A 22,804-nucleotide genomic window follows, 5' to 3' on the forward strand; every position below is an offset into this window, starting at 1 on the left:
GACCCCTTAGTGACTGGGCCAAATTTTTTAAACCTGACCAGTGTCACTTTATGTAGTAATAACTCTGGAATGCTTCAACATATCCCATTGATTTTGAGATTTATTTTTTTTTCGTGACAAATAATACTTTATGATAATGGTAAATTTGCATTGCTATGTTTAGTATTTATTTATAACAAATAGTCAAAATTTGACAAAAATTTTAAAAAATTACCATTTTTCAAACTTTTAATGATTATCCCTATAATCGAGATAGTCACACCACATAAAAACATTAATAAATAATATTTCCCTCATGTCTGCTTTACATCATTTTTGTAAAATGTTGTTTTCTTTTGTTAACATTTTAGAAGGTTTAAAAATGTAGCAGGAATTTTTCATTTTTTTCAAGGAAATTTACAAAATCTATTTTTTTAGGGACCTACTCAGTTTTGAAATTATTTTGGGGGTCCTATATATTGAAATCAACCAAAAGTGATACCATTTTATAAACAGCTCCCCCAACTTGCTCAATATTGCTTTCAGATAGTTCATTAACTCTTCAAGAATTAATGCAAAGTGACATGACAGGAATGAAAAAAATTTATTTTTACCACCTAAATGTTTCTAAGTTCGGAACAGGCCACTATAGCCGGCAGACTCTAAGGCCATTATTTGGCCATGAATTGCCATTGCAAACACCAAGACCACACGATCAAGATCTCATAGTGCCTATGGGGTTAAAGAGGGAGTCCACACACTTTGTTAACCCTCTAGATGCTGTAGTCACTATTGACAGCAGTATTTAAGGTGTTAAATTGCCAAGGTCGGTGCAAGCACTGATCGTTACTTATACAGCAAGTTGTCAGCTATAGCGAACATCTGATAGCTGCTGGATTGTCACTTGTAGGGGGATGGTACTCTCTTATATCGCAGGTCAGTTTTAAGTTGTATTATTGGTCACTAAGAGGTTACACAAATCTGATATAAAGTAGCATATTTTTAGAATAATTTTTATATATATGAAATCCATAATTTACAGGTTCATGGTTGTTTTTTCAGCGTGAAGACACCTTATTACAGATTTGGGATTCTCATTCATAAAAATGATGACTATTATAAGATCTACACGAAGGCCGGCCTGACCCTCATGTGGAATAAAGAAGATGCCGTCATGGTAAGTTAAAACGCTGGTTCAACTGCTGGTGCCTGTAGGAATAATGTTTCTCCTGAATAATCTAACTAGAGATCAGAAATTCAAAAAAGAAGTAATTTTTTTCTATCAAAGTCTCACAAAACATCAGTATTATACAAAATCTGTGCAAAATACTGATGTATTTTAGGACGGATTCAGCCACCAGATCCAAGGAGAAACAATTATTCCACCACCTTCCCTGTAGCTAAACCCTAAAGAGCAGATATAAATGGCATTTGCTGTCCTGGTGATCATCAATAATTTTTAACGAACACAATCACATAGAATCGCATCGGAAATATTTTGTAAATTTTTTTAAAATGTATTTTACTTCCCTATATAGCACATTTAGGGGGGTTTTCCCATTTCCAAGATCCTATCCCAATATGTAGGAGCCTAGGTGTAAAAATAATAATAGTTAAAATAAAAATGTTAATGTTAGCAAATACCTCCAATTAGAAATATAGTATAGTTCTTCTGATTTGCTATGCCGCTTACCCCATGTGCAGGGTATTGTAGTAGCTTAGGTATCCATGGTTATGGTTATAACTGTCACTAAATGAGTGGCCGTAACCATGGATATCTAAGCTACTGCATTGCCCTGCACATGGCATAAATGACATAGCAAATCAGAAAAACTATACTACATTTCTAATTGGAGGTATTTGCTAATATTATTATTATTGTTTCTATACCTTCTACATATTGGGTTAGGATCTTGGAGATGAGAATAAGCCTTTAATTTCACACTGTACAGACATCATCATCACTTTCCCCACTAGGACTCACAAACTAAATTCACTGTTAGTAGATAATTAATATGCATATTGCTTATATTTTTATCACAATTTTAAGTAACCCTGTGTTTTTCTTCTTCAGTTGGAGTTGGATCCAAGTTTCAAAAATCATACATGTGGCCTCTGTGGAGACTATAATGGAGAACCAAAAAATAATGAATTTATCTCTGAAGGTAAGTCGTTTTGGAAAAATGGCTGACTCAGGCAAAATTATCCTTAATATTTTTATTATTTGTGAGCTTACAATATTTTGTCCCACATAATAAAATGCAAAGAGTTTTAACAAAGTTTTCTTCAAATAAATATGACGTCAAACAGCTTTTCTAAAAGTATATGTTAAATTTAGTAATCATAAGGATATGTAGTTGGACCTTCACTGTGATTATGCTACTTCTTAGAAGGTTCTTAGAGCGACACTCTAGAAAAATCTGTATACACTATGTTAGCGCTGGGCCGTGACTCATAGATTAATATAACACCATTGAGGGTATGTTTCAACTGTCAGTAAATGCTGCGGGTTTGACTCTGCATACAGCTGCAGCATCAAACCCACAGCGTTCAGATGTTACAGCATAGTGGAGGGGATTTCAAGAAATCCCATGTCCACTATGCGTTAAGATGCCCGCGGGTCCCTGCGTAAATGGACATTTTTCAGACCGCAGCATGTCTATTTATGTTGCAAAGACGCTCAGTCTCCGCAGCATAAATTTCCCATAGACTATCATTAGATGTTTTAAAACCACATCATCTTTATAGTCACATGCTATACTCGTCATGGGACACTTGGTAATTGGACTACATCGGACAGGGAGTATTTGTGTTGGTTTATTATTTTATTTTTTTTGCAGGAGATCGAGGGTGCCGGGGATTAGGCGATGCAGTAAATATGGTTAATTAAGATTATTAAAAGATTTTATTCTGGCCGTGTCTTTATTGACCATATAACTATAGGATTAGTAATGGATAGGTGTCTTATAGATGCCTCTCCATTACTAATCCATGGGCTTGATGTCACCGGACCATACACAGGTGACATCAACCCCACAAATATTAGCCCACTTGCCACCACTACAGGGCAAGTGGGAATAGCCGGGTAAAGTGCCACAATTGGCGCATCTTTGGATATGCCAATTGTGGGGCGGCTGCGGGCTGCTATTTTTAGGCTGGTGAGGGCCAAAATCCATGGGCCTCACCAGCCTGAGAATACCAGGCCGCAGCTGTGTGCTTTTTTCTTGGCTAGTAAACAAAAATAGTGGGACCCCACTCCATCTTTTTGGAGGAGATCCCACTATTTTTGCTAACCATCCAAGGTAAGCAGACTGCTGCTGTCTTGTATTATCGGGCTGGTAAGGTTTATGGATATTGGATCCTTATCAGCCTGAAATGCCAGTCCCAGTAGTCTGCTTTAATCTGGCAGGTTAACAAATATATGGGGACCCCATGCCATTTTTTTTTGGAGGAGATGCCACTATTTTTGCTAACCAGCCAAGGTAACCAGACTGCTGCCGGCCTGGTATTATCAGGGTGGTAAGGATCATGGATATTGGATCCTTACCAGCCTGAAACACCAGCCCCAGTAGTCTGCTTTACTCTGGCTGGTTAACAAATATATGGGGACTCCACGCCATTTTTTTTTAGAATTATTATTTATTTATTAACCCATTATCTACCAATGTCCTTTTTTTGGGACGCCTAATCTTTAGCTTCTAGCAACTAAGATTTTATAATTTTTATAATTAGGTCCAATTTTTTGTGTTGTGTTTGTAAAATGAATGTTTTCAAAATAGGAAATCATGTCATTGTCATTTTTAATTGAATATTGGGACGCCCTTTTCTGAAAAATCTGTACTTGAAAATTTTTTCCAAATTATGCTTCTGATTCATTAGGACCAAAATCATTAAAAATCTGTCATTAACCCCTTTCCGACCTTTGACGCCACGTAGGCGTCATGAAAGTCGGTGCCAATCCAACCTGTGACGCCTATGTGGCGTCATGGAATGATCGCGTCCCTGCAGATCGGGTGGAAGGGTTAACTCCCATTTCACCCAATCTGCAGGGACAGGGGGAGTGGTACTTCAGCCCAGGGGGGGGGTGGCTTCACCCCCTCGTGGCTACGATCGCTCTGATTGGCTGTTGAACGTGAAACAGCCAATCAGAGCGATTTGTAATATTTCACCTATGAAAATGGTGAAATATTACAATCCAGCCATGGCCGATGCTGCAATATCATCGGCCATGCTGGAAAACCTAATCTGCCCCCCCCACCACCACCGATCGACTCCCCAGTCCTCCTTTCTGCCCCGTACTGTGGTCCGCTCCCCTCCATCCTCCTGTCCGCTCCCCCGTCCTCCTGTCCGCTCCCCCGTGCTTCGATCCACCCCCCCGTGCTCCGATCCCCCCCCGGGCTCCGATCTCCCCCCTCATACTTAACGAGCCTCGCGGTGTCCGTCCGTCTTTTTCATGGGCGCTGCCGTCTTCCAAAATGGCGGGCGCAAGCGCAGTGCGCCTGCCGAATCGTTCCAGGTACATTTTGATCACTGTGATAAAACCTATCACAGTGATCAAAATAAAAAAAATAGCAAATGAACCCCCCCTTTATCATCCCCATAGGTAGGGACAATAATAAAAATAAAGAAAATATATATATTTTTTTTTTCTTCCCCCACTAGGGTTAGGGTTAGGGTTAGGGCTAGGGTTAGGGTTAGAATTAGGGTTAGAACTAGAGTTAGGGTTAGATTAGACTATGTGCACACATGGTGCGGATTTGGCTGTGGATCCACAGTGGATTGGCTGCTGTGGATTCGTAGCAGTTTTCCATCAGGTTTACAGTACCATGTAAACCTACTGAAAACCAAATCTGCTGTGCCCATGGTGCGGAAAATACCACGCAGAAACGCTGTGTTGTATTTTCCGCAGCATGTCAATTCTTTGTGCGGATTCCGTTTTACACCTGCTCCTCAATAGGAATCCGCAGGTAAAATCCGCACAAAAAACACTGGAAATCCGTGGTAAATGCGCAGGTAAAACGCAGTGCCTTTTACCTGCGGATTTTTTTAAAAATGGTGCGGAAAAATCTCACACGAATCCGCAATGTGGGCACATAGCCTTAGGGTTAGGGTTGGAATTAGAGTTAGGGTTAGAATTAGGGCTAGGGTTGGAAATAGGGTTAAGATTAGGCTTGTGGTTAGGGTTATGGTTAGGCTTAGGGGTGTGTTGGAGTTAGGGTTGTGGTTAGGGTTGGGATTAGGGTTAGGGTTGGGATTAGGGTTAGGGGTGTGTTGGGTTAGGGTTGTGGTTAGGGGTGTGTTGGGGTTAGGGTTATATCTAGAGTTGGGATTAGGGTTTGGGGTATGTTGTGGTTAGTGTTGGAGTTAGAATTGAGGGGTTTCCACTGTTTAGGCACATCAGGGGTCTCCAAACGCAACATGGCGCCACCATTGATTCCAGCCAATCTTGCGTTCAAAAAGTCAAATGGTGCTCCCTCCTTTCCGAGCCCCGACGTTCACCCAACATATAAGGTACCAGCGTACTCAGGACAAACTGGACAACAACTATTGGGGTCCAATTTCTCCTGTTACTCATGCGAAAATAAAAAATTGCTCGCTAAAACATAATTTTTGAGGAATGAAAAATTATTTTTTATTTTCACGGCTCTGCATTGTAAACTTCTATGAAGCACTTGGGGGTTCTAAGTGCTTACTACACATCTAGATAAGTTCCTTGGGGGGTCTAGTTTCCAAAATGGGGTCACTTGTGGGGGGTTTCTACTGTTTAGGCACATCAGGGGCTCTGCAAATGGAATGTGACGCCCGCAGACCACTCCATCAAAGTCTGCATTTCAAAACGTCACTACTTCCCTTCCAAGCCCCGACTTGTGCCCAAACAGTGGTTTACCCCCACATATGGGGTATCAGTGTACTTAGGACAAACTGGGCAACAACTATTGGGGTCCAATTTCTCCTGTTACCCTTGAGAAAATAAAAAATTGCTTGCTAAAACATCTTTTTTGAGGAAAGAAAAATTATTTTTTATTTTCACTGCTCTGCGTTATAAACTTCTGTGAAGCACTTGGGGGTTGAAAGTGCTCACCACACATCTAGATAAGTTCCTTGGGTGGTCTAGTTTCCAAAATGGGGTCACTTGTGGGGGGGTTTCTACTGTTTAGGCACATTAGGGGCTCTGCAAATGCAACGTGATGCCCGCAGAGCATTCCATCAAAGTCTGCATTTCAAAACGTCACTACTTCCCTTCCGAACCCCGACGTGTGCCCAAACAGTGGTTTACCCCCACATATGGGGTATCAGCGTACTCAGGAGAAACTGTACAACAACTCTTGGGGTCAAATTTCTCCTGTTACCCTTGGGAAAATTAAAAAATTCTGGGCTAAAAAAATATTTTTGAGGAAAGAAAACACATTTATTATTTTCACGGCTCTGCGTTATAAACTTCTGTGAAGCACTTGGGGGTTCAAAGTGCTCACCACACATCTAGATAAGTTCCCTTGGGGGTCTAGTTTGCAAAATGGCGTCACTTGTGGGGAGTTTCTACTGTTTAGGCACATCAGGGGCTCTGCAAACGCAACATGACGCCCGCAGAACAGTCCATCAAAGTCTGCATTTCAAAACGTCACTACTTCCCTTCCGAACCCCGACATGTGCCCAAACAGTGGTTTACCCCCACATATGGGGTATCATCGTACTCAGGACAAACTGGACAACAACATTGGGGTTCCAATTCCTCCTGTTACCCTTGGGAAAATAAAAAATTCTGGGCAAATAATCATTTTTGAGGAAAGAAAAATTATTTTTTATTTTCACGGCTCTGCGTTATAAACTTCTGTGAAGCACCTGGGGGTTTAAAGTGCTCACTATGCATCTAGATAAGTTCCTTGGGGGGTCTAGTTTCCAAAATGGGGTCACTTGTGGAGGAGCTCCAATGTTTAGGCACACAGGGGCTTTCCAAACGCGACATGGTGTCCGCTAACGATGGAGATAATTTTTCATTCAAAAAGTCAAATGGCGCTCCTTCCCTTCCGAGCCTTACCATGTGCCTAAACAGTGGTTTACCCCCACATGTGAGGTATCGTTGTACTCAGGAGAAATTACCCAACAAATTTGAGGATCTATTTTATCCTGTTGCCCATGTGAAAATGAAAAAATTGAGGCTAAAAGAATTTTTTTGTGAAAAAAAAGTACTTTTTCATTTTTACGGATCAATTTGTGAAGCACCTGGGGGATTAAAGTACTCACTATGCATCTAGATAAGTTCCTTGGGGGGTCTAGTTTCCAAAATGGGGTCATTTGTAGGGGAGCTCCAATGTTTAGGCACACAGGGGCTCTCCAAACGCGACATGGTGTCCGCTAAAGATTGGAGCTAATTTTCCATTCAAAAAGTCAAATGGCGCGCCTTCCCTTCTGAGCCTTGCCGTGCACCCAAACAGTGGTTTACCCCCACATATAAGGTATCAACGTACTCAGGAGAAATTGCCCAACAAATTTTAGGATCCATTTTATCCTGTTGCCCATGTGAAAATGAAAAAATTGAGGCTAAAAGAAATTTTGTGTGAAAAAAAAGTACTTTTTCATTTTTACGGATCAATTTGTGAAGCACCTGGGGGATTAAAGTGCTCACTATGCATCTAGATAAGTTCCTTGGGGGGTCTAGTTTCCAAAATGGGGTCACTTGTGGGGGAGCTCCAATGTTTAGGCACACGGGGGCTCTCCAAACGCGACATGGTGTCCGCTAAAGATTGGAGCCAATTTTTTATTCAAAAAGTCAAATGGCGCTCCTTCCCTTCCAAGCCCTGCCGTGCGCCCAAACAGTGGTTTACCCCCACATATGAGGTATCAGCGTACTCAGGACAAATTGGACAACAACGTTCGTGGTCCAGTTTCTCCTTTTACCCTTGGGAAAATAAAAAATTGTTGCTAAAAGATCATTTTTGTGACTAAAAAGTTAAATGTTAATTTTTTCCTTCCATGTTGCTTCTGGTGCTGTGAAACACCTGAAGGGTTAATAAACTTCTTGAATGTGATTTTGAGCACCTTGAGGGGTGCAGTTTTTAGAATGGTGTTACATTTGGGTATTTTCAGCCATATAGAACCCTCAAACTGACTTCAAATGTGAGGTGGTCCCTAAAAAAAATGGTTTTGTAAATTTTGTTGTAAAAATGAGAAATCACTGGTCAAATTTTAACCCTTATAACTTCCTAGCAAAAAAAAATGTTGTTTCCAAAACTGTGCTGATGTAAAGTAGACATGTGGAAAATGTTATTTATCAACTATTTTGTGTCACATAACTCTCTGGTTTAACAGAATAAAAATTAAAAATGTGAAAATTGTGAAATTTTCAAAATTTTCGCCATATTTCCGTTTTTTTCACAAATAAACTCAGAAATTATCGACCTAAATTTACCACTAACATGAAGCCCAATATGTCACGAAAAAAACAATCTCAGAACTGCTAGGATCCGTTGAAGCGTTCCTGAGTTATTACCTCATAAAGGGACACTGGTCAGAATTGCAAAAAACAGCCAGGTCATTAAGGTCAAAATAGGCTGGGTCATGAAGGGGTTAAAAAAATGAAAATTGCTAATTTGGCAAGTAATGGGTTAAAGAGGGCGCCTCCGTGCTTTCCTCCACTTCCTGTGTCATGTATGTCCGGCTGTGTCACAAGATTCCCCATTATTTAAATTCGTACACATGCGTAGTAAGCTGCGTTCCTGCACTTAATACGCATGTGATTAGGAAGATAATGCGGTTTTACCACATGTAATGAAAGTATATGCTTCCACGGTCAGTAAACACTGTGGGTTTGATGTTGCGTTCATCCGCAGCGCAGAGGCCAGATCTTACAGCATAGTGGATGGGATTTCAAGAAATTCCATCTCCACTATGCATGCACGACGCCTCCATCTTCTCTGAGGAGACGGACATGCGGCGCGTCTTTCGAGAGATATCTTGTGGAGATAGTCCATCTACGCAAGATAAATTTCCCGTCCAATGTATTGAGCATGGTGATTCCACATGGTTCAGTGAACACATGTGGAATCACCTGCGTTCAAAAGCTGGCAGCGCTTTGGACGCAGCGGACATGTGCTGAGTCCAAAGTGCTGCCAGTTACCAACCATGGGAACATACCCTATGGGTAATTTATGCAGCGGAGACTGAGCGTCTCTCTCCACTACATAAATAGAGATGCTGCGGTCTGGAAAGACGAGCTGCATGTCAATCTCTGCGGGTGAGCCGCGGGCATCGGTGCACACATAGTGAGCATGGGATGTCTTCAAATCCCATCCACTATGCTGTAACATCTGGCTGCTGCGGGTTGGACGCTGCGGATGTACGCAACGTCCAACCCGCAGCATTTACTGACTGTGGGAACATACCCTGAAAACAGGAAATCACTTTTTTCTTTTTTTTTTCTTCCTAGAAGCCAACTTTTAATTAGCAATGAAAAGCATGCAATGAAAAAACGCATCAAAAACGCATGCGGAAAGAACGCATCAAAAACGCATGTAAAAAACGCATCAAAAAGCAGGTGACCTGCCAGTGACCTCAGATGCAGATTTGGTGCAGTTTTCACCTGCGTCAAATCCTGAGCAAATACTGAGCCATTCCTGACTGTAGAAACATACCCTGATAGAAGTGATGAACTGCCGTCAGGTACTAATACTCATCTTCTATCTTCATGTTATTATTTCAGCCACAGATAATACTTTCAGCTCCATACATTTTGGAAATCAGCAGAATATTAATGATCCAAATGAAGAATGTAACGACACAGAGGAGACTCAAGCCACTAACCCAGTAAACTGTTCTAAATATGTAAGTATGTGAGTTAAGAGTCCTGCAAAGTCATCTTGTAAAGAAAATGAATGGTTTTCAGGTAGGTAAAGTTTGGTGCCAATAGTGGAATTTAGTTTACTATTTGAGGTGCTAGACAAAAGTGTGCTTAGCAGTCATATGGTAGAACCTGGGTCACCTAGATGAGCAAGATTGTCCCTCAAATGGTATAGTGAGATGTGAAAGTTTGCTGTTGTGGAGGTGTTGGATTGATGGTTGGAGGATATGAGGAGCTCTAAGAAGACCTGAGAAGTTTGCTTAATAGTGAGTTGACTTCTCAATTAATGCTGCTGGGTCTGATAAGTGAGTCACAACGTAGATATGAGATAAAAATCTAGGGTCTAATAGAGTTGGTCTGCCTAATCAGTGAAGGCTTAAAGGAGGTGTCCACTATCTTTAAAACTTATTCATCAGTCACAGAGTGCTTCAAAAATAAAAGGTAGGTATGCCTCATTGCTCGCCACTGAAATCCAGTGTTAAAGTCTAAGCTGCCTCTCATTAGGAGCAAGACTTGCACCATGTCCTTTACTGAATATAAAAATAGAAAAAATACTCCGGCACACTGAAAAAGCAGATGATGTGATTTCTTGCAATTTCCAAAAACTGAATATATGCACTGAGTTTTGCGGGAGTCATGGGATTGTGAGGTTCAACTTTATCAAAAGCCCAGGCCACCAGGAGTGTACAGAGAGCATAAAGGATATCTGTTTTCCACAAGTAGAGGTCAGACACATGTAGACAGACCACCTAGCACAAGGAAAGAGAAGCTGTGCAGAAAATAAAGAGAATGTCTGCTTCATAGCTAGGTAGAAGTGGGGGTGAGTATCACTAATTATAATTGGTATGCCTGCCCCATGGCTATGGAGAGGCCACAGAGGAGAAAAGCAGAAAGCTTCATTTTCTGTCAATTAGCTTGTCCCAGCCTGAGGAGACAGGCTCAATAGCAAAAGAGTGTTCCTCTATTTTATGAACAGACTCAGAGAGTATCATAACAGACTTATTCTTGTGAGTGTCTAGTGCATACCTCCTCCATAAGATATTCAGGAGGTGGTGGCATATAGGCTTATTCTTGACTATGGAGATTTCCACACTGGACTGTTGATGCCTGAGTGTGAATAGGAGACAGCAGGAGACTGCTGCCAGTGTCTGCCAGTGTTTGAGGAACTGATACATGGTAACTGAGTGGGTAGGCTGCAAGTTACTAGAAATGAGCCTCTCACATTGCTGCCGACAGAGGTGACTGTAAGCAGAGCCTGTGACAAGCACTGTGAGAGCGTGCTGTACTGTTTTGTGAGAAACATGGAGAATGTTGCTGGCTACTGAACAAAGTGTACCACAGACTACTGCAACAGACTGTTCCAGGGTGAGGGAGGCACTGATGATAAGTGTAACAGCAAGTGCCACAAATGCAAGTTATGCCAATTATCTAAGTGTGTTCAAGACAATCTGTTGCCTATTAAATGAAACCTGTCATACTATACATGCAGTCTGCCTGTGGCCAGCACAGTATAGAGACGGATAAGCTGAGTAGAATGTTATAAAAGTTTGCTGGAAAAGATTCAGTATAACTTGTAATTTATTGATTTTAATCTCTGGAGTTTGTATGTTTATGAGTCCAGTGGACGGTCCTACTAGTGATTGACAGGTATGTCTGCATGGACAGTCATACAGGGAAAACTGTCAATCACGGAGTAAGACCACCATGTAGACTCATATGCATAAAACAGCAGGGATTTCAATGAATAAAATTCAAGGTTTACTGAAACATTTCCCACAAAAATGTTGGTACATCAATTGTCTCCTGCTGCTCTGTAACATTCTGACTGCAGATCAGATACCATTGTCAGCATGATAGGTTCCGTTAGCACCATTGTGCAAGTTGTCTCCTGTGTGACTGTGTTACATTGAACGTATTGTAAACTGCAGGTGAGGATTTTAATACCCCCCAAATGGACTATTATTTCCCAAATTGTGCCCCCAACACCCCATTCCCATAATCCCTGATCCCCTCCCCTGTCACATTTATTTTCCTTGCTTTGGCAACACTAAATGTTTTTTGGTCCTGCCAATAAAGCCTATTTGAGTTTGAGTTTCAGTTGAGTAAACTGCAATGTGTGCGCTTGGATTGCTTCCCCTATTCCAGAATGGAGAAATCACTCTGTCAAAAGGGCAACTGTATCCTACACTATTAAAGGACCATACAACACAACATCTACTGTAAATGGGTTGACTCTTATTTCACTACACAAAGAAAACCAACCCTTTCACATGGCTTCTCTTTCCATATGTAAGAACAGTTGACTGGATTCCAAATCTAGTATGATAGATATTTTAAGGTGTTAGTCTTGATTTATGTACTTTAGTGTCTTCTCTTCAGCGTTCAGAATGTGAAGAACATCTTCACCAAGATGCATTTTCCGACTGTATGAAACTTCTGAATCTGGAGCCCTACATTGAGGCCTGTATGATTGACATGTGCTCGTGTGATAATTCTCAAGACTCCTTCTGCCTGTGTAGCTCCATCACAGAATATTCCAGACAATGCTCTCATGCCGAAGGTCATCCAAGAAACTGGAGAACCCCTGACTTCTGTCGTAAGCTTCTAGTAGACAACAGTAGATAAAATATGTAACGTTTGGATGAACAATGTGGAGCTAGATTTCTCTATTTACTTGCATTTTCCAGCTAAACAATGTCCCGCTAATATGGTTTACCAAGAAAGTGCCTCCCCTTGCAAAGACTCTTGTTCAAATTTTGAGACACACAACCTGTGTGAGGAGCATTACATGGATGGTTGCTTTTGCCCTGAAGGTAAGCTTTGTTAGGTAAATATCACAATTGTTTGGTTTATTTAATTTACCTCTTAGCGATGTACAAGTGTTGCATCAATGCTTTGTAGTCTGCTAAATAGGCTATAACTGTTGAGGTGCCACCAAGCTCTTAAGGTACCGTCACACTAAGCAACGTCGCCAGCGATCTGTGACGTTGCAGCGTCCTAGGGAGCGATATCGCTGTATTTGACACGCAGCAGCGATCAGAATCCCGCTGTGAAATTGCTGGTCGCTGCTAGAAGGTCTGCACATTATTTGGTCGCTAGGTCGCCGTGTATCGCCGTGTTTGACAGCAAAAGCAACCATACCAGCGATATTTTACACTGGTAACCAGGGTAAACATCGGGTTACTAAGCGCAGGGCCGCGCTTAGTAACCCGATGTTTACCCTGGTTACCAGCGTAAAAGTTAAAAAAACAAACAGCACATACTCACCAGCGCGTCCCCCAGCCTCTGCTTCCTGACACTGACTGAGCGCCGGCCCTAAACTGAAAGTGAAAGCACAGCGGTGACGTCACCGCTGTGCTGTTAGGGCCGGAGCTCAGTCAGTGTCAGGAAGCAGAGGCTGGGGGACGCGCTGGTGAGTATGTGCTGTTTGTTTTTTTAACTTTTACGCTGGTAACCAGGGTAAACATCGGGTTACTAAGCGCGGCCCTGCGCTTAGTAACCCGATGCTTACCCTGGTTACCCGGGGACCTCGGCATCGTTGGTCGCTGGAGAGCGGTCTGTGTGACAGCTCTCCAGCGACCAAACAGCGACGCTGCAGCGATCGGCATCGCTGTCGCTATCGCTGCAGCGTCGCTTAATGTGACGGTACCTTTAGTGAGCTGGAATATGGTTTCCATACGTTCTGGATTCAGTAGAATTGCTTTCCTATTCCAGTGACATGAGGAACCTGTCCCAACTCAGTATTCAAGAAGAAAATCCAACTCAGATTGTCACAGGAATGAAAAATTTCAAGAAAATTTTCTTGTTGGATAAATTAAAGGACACTGATAATTTATAAAAATTCTGGAACTATTATGCTAATCACCTAGGTCAAAGTGAGGAATAATCGAATAAAAATTCAGTTGTGTGAAAAAGTTTTTGCCCCTTCCCGATTTCCTATTCTTTTGCATGTTTGTCACACTTTAATGTTTCAGATCACCAAACAAATTTAAATATTAGACAAAGATAACACAAGTAAATGCAAAATTCAATTTTTATCTGAAAACTTTATAATTAAGGGAAAAAGAAATCCTAACCTACAGGACCCTCTGTGAAAAAGTGATTGCCTCTACCCCTTTAAAACATAAATTAACTGTGGTTTATCACATCTTTGGGAAGCTGAGTTCAATTTCCTTATCCATACCCAGTCCTGATTACTGCCACATCTGTTCTCAATCAAGAAATTACTTAAATACAATCTGCCTGACAAAGTGACTCATCCAAGAGGTCACAAAAGACTTCACAACAACATCCAAAGAACTACAGGACTCACTAGCCTCAGTTAAGGTCAGTGTTCTTGACTCCATCATAAGAAAGAGACTGGGCAAAAATGGCCTGCATGACAGAGTTCCAAGGTGAAAAGCACTGCTGAGCAATAAGAATACAAAGGCTCATCTCAGTCTTGCCAGAAGACATCTTGATGATCCCCAAGACTTTTGGAAGAATACTCTGTGGACTGACAAGATAAAAGATGAACTTTTTGGAAGGTGAGGTGTACTTCACATTACATCTGGCATAGAAGTAACACAGCTTTCAGTAAAGGACCACAATGCCAACAGTACAATATGGTGGTGGTAGTGTGATAGTCTAGGGCTGTTTTTCTGCTTCAGGACCTGGAAGACTTGTTGTGGGAAGTGGAACCATAAATTCTGCTGTCTACCAAAAAATCCTGAAGAAGAATGTCTGGCCATCTGTTCGTGACCTCAAGCTGAAGCACGCTTGGGTTATGGAGCAGGCCAATGATACAAAGCACACAGGCAAGTCCACATCTGAATGGCTTAAGAAAAACACAATTAAGACTTTGGAGTGGCCTAGTCAAAGTCCTAACCTTAATCCGATTGAGATGCTGTGGCAGTTCATGCTCAGAAACTCTCCAGTGTGGCTGAATTACAACAATTCTGCAAAGATGAGAGAGCCAAAATTCCTCGAGACTGCTGTAAAAGACTCATTACCAGTTATCGCAAACACTTTGTTAGGGCTAGCGGAACGCACCAAATAATTAGATAGATAGAATAAGGTGCGTTCACAGCCCGGGGTCCACCGAGCAGAGATGGAACCTGCTGCTGAGTAATGACGGACTATATAGCGGTACAAAGTGGATTTACACACGGGTTAACTACACCCAGTATGAAGAAAGCGATCCCAGTTGCGTCACAGGGCCGCAGTACCACACAAAAGAGCGCAAGCGAGGAGTTATAGAACTTTTTCCCAAGACTCTGGATTAGAGTTCATCTAGACCTCTTGCACTCGACACCGTAACTGGGGCGTCAGAGTGAACAAAATAATAATAATTATTTAGATGCACGAGAGTGCGTGCAGTGCCGCTCTGGCGGACGCCACTAACCACCCAGGCTTGGGCAAGGAAAGCACTGTGAAAGCGGATGGCGCCGCACTGGCAGTCACAGCAATTTGACGCTGTTTTGTGTGTCACGTGCTGATAGGTAAGTCGGGCGCTAGATAGCAATCATCCATCTTACGCGAGCAGTCATACACAAGGGAGGGGATAATTAATGAACGACTTTCACACGTCAACACACACACGTTTACAAGTGTACACTAGCGAATGGCCGAGCGGCCATGCAAACCTTTTATAGCGGCAGTGCTACAAGACCTTCCAGATGGTCCAATAGGAGCCGCAACAGGACCTGAGCATGTGAACCTCGACCTCCAATGGGAGGTCATCCTGTGGGCATGCTCAGTATGGAAAAAGCAGGACTTAGTCCCAGAAAGATCTGCTCGCTGCTGATCAGTGCTGGCTACCAAGGCAGAGCCTGGAAAGACAATAGTAACCAGTCGCCCAGTATCAGCCTGAGCTAGACACTGGGACCGATGTGTCTGCTGAGCAGGCTCCACTGCGGCTGGAGAATAGGAGACTGCAGCGGAGATGGTCCGAGATTCCCCCTATGCAGAGACGGGAACTCGACACCTAACACACTTTATTGCAGTTGTTGCTGCTAAGATTGGCCCATCCAGTTATTATGTTTTAGGAGGCAATTAGTTTTTCAGACAGAGCCCTGCAGGTTTGGATTTCTTTTTCCCTTAATAACAAAGACCTTCATTTCAAAACTGCATTTTGTGTTTACTGTACTTGTGTTATTTTTATGTAATATTTAAATTTGTATGGTGATCTGAAACATTTACGTGTTACAAATATGCAAAAGAATAGGAAATACGGAAGGGGAAAACACTTTTTCACACAATTGTATATATCTATGTATACATATACAACGGGTAAAAAAAGTATTGAACACGTCACCAATTTTCTAAGTAAATATATTTCACTCCCTATTGTAAGAAAGCAGGAGGTAAGGTCCTGGATAGCAGGTGTGTAACATAGTAACATAGTAACATAGTTATTAAGGTTGAAGGAAGACTTTAAGTCCATCTACTTCAACCCATAGCCTACCCTAACATGCCCTAACATGTTGATCCAGAGGAAGGCAAAAAAAACCCATGTGGCAAATAGTAAGCTCCACTTTGGGGAAAAAAAATTCCTTCCCGACTCCACATACGGCAATCAGACTAGTTCCCTTGATCAACGCCCTATCAAGGAATCTAATGTATATACCCTGTAACATTATACTTTTCCAGAAACGTATCCAGTCCCCTCTTAAATTTTAGTAATGAATCACTCATTACAACATCATACGGCAGAGAGTTCTATAGTCTCACTGCTCTTACAGTAAAGAACCCGCGTGTTATTATGCTTAAACCTTCTTTCCTCCAGACGTAGAGGATGCCCCCTTGTCCCTGTCTCAGGTCTATGATTAAAAAGATCATCAGAAAGGTCTTTGTACTGTCCCCTCATATATTTATACATTAAACTAAGATCACCCCTTAGTCTTCGTTTTTCCAAACTAGATAGCCCCAAGTGTAATAACCTATCTTGGTATTGCAGACCCCCCAGTCGTCTAATAACCTTGGTCGCTCTTCTCTGCACCCGCTCTAGTTCAGCTATGTCTTTCTTATACACCGGAGACCAGAACTGTGCACAGTATTCTAAGTGTGGTCGAACTAGTGACTTGTATAGAGGTAAAATTATGTTCTCCTCATGAGCATCTATGCCTCTTTTAATGCATCTCATTATTTTATTTGCCTTTGTAGCAGCTGCCTGACACTGGCCACTGAATGTGAGTTTGTCATCCATCCATACACCCAGTTCTTTTTCATTGATGGTTTTGCCCAGAGTTTTAGATTTAAGCACATAGTTATTCATCTTATTACTTCTACCCAAGTGCATGACCTTACATTTATCCCCATTAAAGCTCATTTGCCATTTATCAACCCAAGCTTCTAGTTTACATAAATCATCCTGTAATATAAAATTGTCCTCCTCTGTATTGATTACCCTGCAGAGTTTAGTGTCATCTGCAAATATTGAAATTCTGCTCTGAATGCCCCCTACAAGGTCATTAATAAATATGTTAAAGAGAAGAGGGCCCAATACTGACCCCTGTGGTACCCCACTGCTAACCGCGACCCAGTCCGAATGTGCTTCATTAATAACCACCCTTTGTTTCCTATCCCTGAGCCAGCTCTTAACCCACTTACACATATTTTCCCCTATCCCCATTATTCTCATTTTATGTATCAACCTTATGTGTGGCACCGTATCAAAAGCTTTTGAAAAGTCCATATACACTACATCCACTGGGTTCCCTTGGTCCAGTCCGGAACTTACCTCTTCATAGAAGCTGATCAAATTAGTCTGACATGAACGGTCCCTAGTAAACCCGTGCTGATACTGGGTCATGAGGTTATTCCTCTTCAGATACTCCAGTATAGCATCCCTTAGAATGCCCTCCAGGATTTTACCCACAGTAGAGGTTAAGCTTACTGGCCTATAATTACCGAGTTCAGTTTTTGTCCCCTTTTTGAATATTGGCACCACATTTGCTATACGCCAGTCCTGTGGTACAGACCCTGTTATTATGGAGTCTTTAAAGATTAAAAATAATGGTCTATCAATGACTGTACTTAGTTCCTGCAGTACTCGGGGGTGTATCCCATCCGGGCCCGGAGATTTGTCGACTTTAGTGATTATTAGATGCAGCCGTACTTCCTGCTGGGTTAAGCAGGTGACACTTAATGGGGAATTTTTATCACTAGTCATTTTGTCTGCCATGGGATTTTCTTGTGTAAATACTGATGAAAAATGATGATGTGTTACTGAGATGGTTTTCATTTTGACTGGATTTTAGATCCAGGATTTAGGAATGACCAAAAGAGTCTGGGTGGGAAAGGTCACTTCTGTAATCCAGTCCATATCTTAAAAATAAAAAAAAATGCACCTGGTCTAGTTCAGGTAGTAGTAGTGTGCCGAGGCTGGCAGAAAACAGAGCTCATGTCTGTACTACAGCCTGACATGTTTTTGTAATACAGAGTTAGTGAGACTGCTTGATTTGCATTACCCAGAGAAAGGATTATCTTGTTATTTATTTCTGTTGAAGAAAGGCTGTTTCATTTTGGAGCTGTAAAGTTTATGAATGACATTAACCTTTATTCTGTTGGATATAAAAAACCCTGTGCCTGTGCACATCCAAACGGCTGCCAGAGAGCTGAAACCAATACAATATATACTGTAGATTGTTTTTTGGATTATAGGACACACCTTATTTTAAGATGCACCCTAGGTTTGGACAGCAGATTGGGAAAGTATGTTTCCTACTAACTAAAACTTCCATGGAAAAGAAGCTGAGGAGCCAATATTACTAATTTGAATGCATTAATGCAGTAATAGATCTATTTTTAGTGTTTCTCTGAAACGTTTGTATTATACACATATAGTTTTATAGCTCGCACATTATATACACTCTCTGTAGCACACACATATACACAACACTGCAGCATGCATGTTACATGCACATGCAGCTCTGTTATATAGTCACATACACAGCTCTGCCACATACACAGTCACTTTGTTACATACACACACATAGCTCTGACATATCTACCCACATCTCTCCTACATACACACAGCTCTGTTACATACCAATACAGCTCTCCTACATACACACAGCTCTGCTACATACATAGCTCTGCTACATACCCACACAGGTCTAATCACATGACTCAATAGTTCCTTCAGCTCCTCAGAACATGCATTATACACCAATACTGCCCTACACCAATCATATAGATCAATGTCCTGCAGGAGGCTCTCAGAGTTATTGAGAAGGACATGATGTCAGCATTCTCTAGGATCACAGGAAGCTGCATCCGGATTACAAGACGCACACACTTTGTATTATGATTTTTCTGGTTAAAATGCACATATTTTAAAATGGCACAAAAAAGATTCATAGCCCCCTAGTTCATTGATCATGTCAGTAGTCCATGTCAGACCAAAGCCCTGAAAGCCTTCTCCTATCTGTTCACATCCCCAGCACTTCTTCTAATTTATAGACCCAGCACTATGTATCATTGTGGCGTGACTCACGTATTATGTTGCAGCCCAGTTTACTTTTCAGCAGAGGTGCACGAATGCCACCAATTAGGAGGATATTGGCAGGTGAGGCTCCAGAAGAAAAAAAGATGAGAAGCACTGTTTTACATAACTTTATGCAAAAAAATTGTAAAACTATACATGAGCCATAAGCCTACATTGGTTCTGGTGTAACATTGATAAAAGAATCATTTAAATATTGTACGTACACAGCACATCCGAGACCTCCGCCAAAAGTAAAATTGGGAATAACTTATACAACTTCAGAATTTTACATTTTGAAAATAGAACATGGCACATGTAGCCTTGTAGCATAGTTTCCGCCATTGCTTCCTTTGTGCTATTTTCGCATCATGAGAAATTTGTTTTTTTGCCATGAGTTTTTCAAATAAAAGTCAATAAAAGCACACGGTGAGAAATTAAGATTTATTGTTTATTCTGAACGAGTTTCTTTTTAATAACCTTAGGTACAGTACATGATGATTACACTGAGAGGGGCTGCATACCGGTTGGCGAGTGTCATTGCAAACACCAAGGAAAACTCTATGCTCCTGGAGAATCAATTCGAAGTGATTGTGATAAATGGTTAGTTATTGCAACATTTCATTTCCAAAAACAATTTTGTTAATTACAACTGAACTGTAGTTGAATGGTCCGTTTAATAGTTCATATTGGAATACAAACACAGCAACTGCAGAGATCCTTAAAGTTCGAGAAAGTCTAAAATTTAGTAGGACATATGCAGTGGCTTTATAACGCTGGTTTGACACATGCCATACAGAAAAGATCACATTAAATAGTAATATATACATTCACATAGTTAAAGGGCTTTATCGTATTATATTAATTAGATATCTTTGTCTTTCTTACACTTTGATATACCCTTAAAAGTAATTTTTCCTTTTTTAATGAAGAGTGACCTTCGGTTGATACGTTGGAGATTTCCTTGCAGTTTTGTCTGTGTAATAACTTGAAATGTCTTCTTTTGCAGTCACTGTGTTGGTGGAAGATGGAACTGCACAGATCTTCCCTGCCCTAAAGTTTGCTCCATTGAAGGGGGGGCACATTTTACCACTTTTGATGGAAAGACGTATAGTTTTCATGGCAACTGTCAGTATGTGCTGCTTAAGGCAAGGCGTATTCTAATAATTTCAAGGGAAATTTTCATGCAGGGGTTATATAATAACATTTTTCATATAAGCTATTTCATTATGGACGCTTAATAAATAGAAATTATGGAAGATATAGAATTCTTAAATTCCATATAAACAATCACAAGATTAAGGTCCATGAAAGTCATAGTAAAGGGCGTCTGTGAGGGATGTCTGTCTGGTCACCCCCTTCTATCATGTCCCACCATTGTATTATTATTATTATTTATTTATTTATATAGCACCATTAATTCCATGGTTCAATAGATTCATGGAAAAAAATAATATATTTTATTAATTTATTTTAAATGTAAACCGGCACTATTATAAATATAGAGCTGTGCCTGCTGAACACAGAAAGGGCCCCACAGTTGATCCGCACAAATGCCAGAATTCAGACTCCCCATCTGTTCTAAGGATAAGTCATCAATTTTGTAGTCCCAGAAATCCTCTTCATGTTTAGTGTGCTACTCCTAAATTAAATTATGAATAATGTAATCTACATGTGGTAACACATGCCCACCTGATGAAGCTAGGGTGAAACGCAGACCACATACTACAACAGTCTTTCCCATTATAACATGCAAGTGTTTTACTATTTACTAACACATGCCCACCTGATGAAGCTAGGGTGAAACGCAGACCACATGCTACTGCAGCGCCCCAGAGTCCTGGTCATTGCAGTAATGTCGCTCTTCCACCAGGGGGAGTGATATTACGTCTGATAGTACTAAAGGAGTTCACCTGACCAGGTATCACAAGTCACACACTACACTTCACACTCCAGTCCACCAGGGGGAGCCTTGCTTTTATCTATTAGGGCACTCCTCACACACGGGTAAAACTGGTGGGTTGGATAGGAAGTCAGTCAGAAGCTACCTGGGTTTGACCCAGAAAGGACCTGTCAGGCAGACAGGGGGAGAAGGAAGAACATCTGAGCTGCAGACAGAGGGTCCCTGTCAGGGGTGGGATCCTGACAGAGGCCAAGCACGAGACAGAACGTTACGGAGCTGCGCCTGCACACATTGCGGCAGCATCCTAAGAAGGGACAGGAAAGGAATTGTATTGTGGAGAGTGAGAAACGAAGTCACAGCACAAGGAGATAATACTGGGAGGAGTTCTGCCCCAAGGTCGGCAGCCTCCTTCTGAGGCGCGTAGCCGGTGGCCGGAACATCGAGGGAGTAATTGACTCTACGTATTACTTCAGAGACTGGCAGGACAGTCAATTCCAAGTTGGTTGCCCTACCTTAATACCTAAGAAGACACGGAGGCAAATTGTGGGAGAGGGGCGTCACTAGGGTCCCTATAAATAAGCTCCAGGCCTACCCCGTCATACGGGTTGTCCTATCCATACCATCTGGGGGACAGAGAGAGAGAATAAACATCCACGAAAGTTGTGAGGACTATCCCGTGGTGCTCAGCAGGGAGGTACTACAACACACAGGTGCTAGTAGGAAGGCTACTGATTTCCCCCTGGATAAGGGAACTCTGAATGTTTTCGGACCGGCCGGACTCTGCCTGCCCTGTGAACGGTACTCTGGACTGCGGACGCTGAAGTCTTCAGTAAAAGGTAAAGAGACTGCAACCTTTGTGTCCTTGTTATTCACTGCGCCTTACATCGTCCACCATCACCACCTATACATCCGTGAAGCCTTGGGGACATACTTTGCCTGTAGGAAGGTATATCATCTAGCTGCCATTCCATCGCCCCAGCGGGCCCCTAAGCAGCGTCGGTCACCCTGACCGAGTACCACAGGTGGCGTCACGAACACCAGACAAACTACACTTTTAATTGGGCACCCCTCAAAGGGCCACAGACCGGGTCGGGCCACCGTGACATCCCCAGAATCGAGAGGGACCCGGTACCGAGTACCCCATTGCCCTTAACATGGGGGCGCTCCACTACAATAGTCTTTCCCATTATAACATGCAAGTGCTTTACTATTTACTAACACATGCCCACCTGATGAAGCTAGGGTGAAACGCGGACCACATGCTACAACAGTCTTTCCCATTATAACATGCAAGTGCTTTACTATTGTTCGTTTTTGGACATTTGTTTCTCTACCAGGGTATAAAATATACTGTAGTTACTGGAAAACATGTTCCATATATAACTTTATAAGCACTAGAAAACATATTGTGATACTAAACAATTTATATTTTATTCACTTTTATACATGTGGACCCCCATTGTGTTACTCTGCTTTTTTTTTACCTCTGGTGTTTTTTAATTTATTATTTCAATAAAAGTTATGTTTTACGGGACTTTAGTGCACCATATTTTTCATGGTTGGTAATCATGTAGCAACATATGTAATATATACAGCTAACGTCTTCTGTTCTTCTTTCAGG

At 41.7% G+C, this 22,804-nt stretch overlaps 1 protein-coding gene across 1 annotated transcript; it reads left to right on the forward strand.

The window, feature by feature from the left end:
• Positions 1-11,670: 11,670 nt before the first annotated feature.
• LOC143806865 (uncharacterized) lies at positions 11,671-20,465 on the forward strand. Its single transcript, XM_077287846.1, has 5 exons — positions 11,671-11,742; positions 12,194-12,410; positions 12,502-12,627; positions 19,766-19,883; positions 20,290-20,465. Exons 2-5 carry the CDS (start codon positions 12,366-12,368, stop codon positions 20,442-20,444), a joined length of 444 nt encoding a protein of 147 aa, XP_077143961.1. The 5' UTR covers positions 11,671-11,742; positions 12,194-12,365; the 3' UTR covers positions 20,445-20,465.
• Positions 20,466-22,804: the final 2,339 nt, after the last annotated feature.

Source organism: Ranitomeya variabilis, chromosome 2 (assembly GCF_051348905.1).
Source record: "Ranitomeya variabilis isolate aRanVar5 chromosome 2, aRanVar5.hap1, whole genome shotgun sequence".
Lineage (NCBI taxonomy): Eukaryota > Metazoa > Chordata > Amphibia > Anura > Dendrobatidae > Ranitomeya > Ranitomeya variabilis.

Bases quoted from the DNA above. Each gene is read 5' to 3' on its own strand.
- LOC143806865 (XM_077287846.1), top strand. From the start codon at position 12,366: ATGCCGAAGGTCATCCAAGAAACTGGAGAACCCCTGACTTCTGTC. The intron at 12,411-12,501 runs GTAAGCTTCTAG...TGCATTTTCCAG, and splicing joins GAGAACCCCTGACTTCTGTC to CTAAACAATGTCCCGCTAAT. The intron at 12,628-19,765 runs GTAAGCTTTGTT...TAATAACCTTAG, and splicing joins TGGTTGCTTTTGCCCTGAAG to GTACAGTACATGATGATTAC.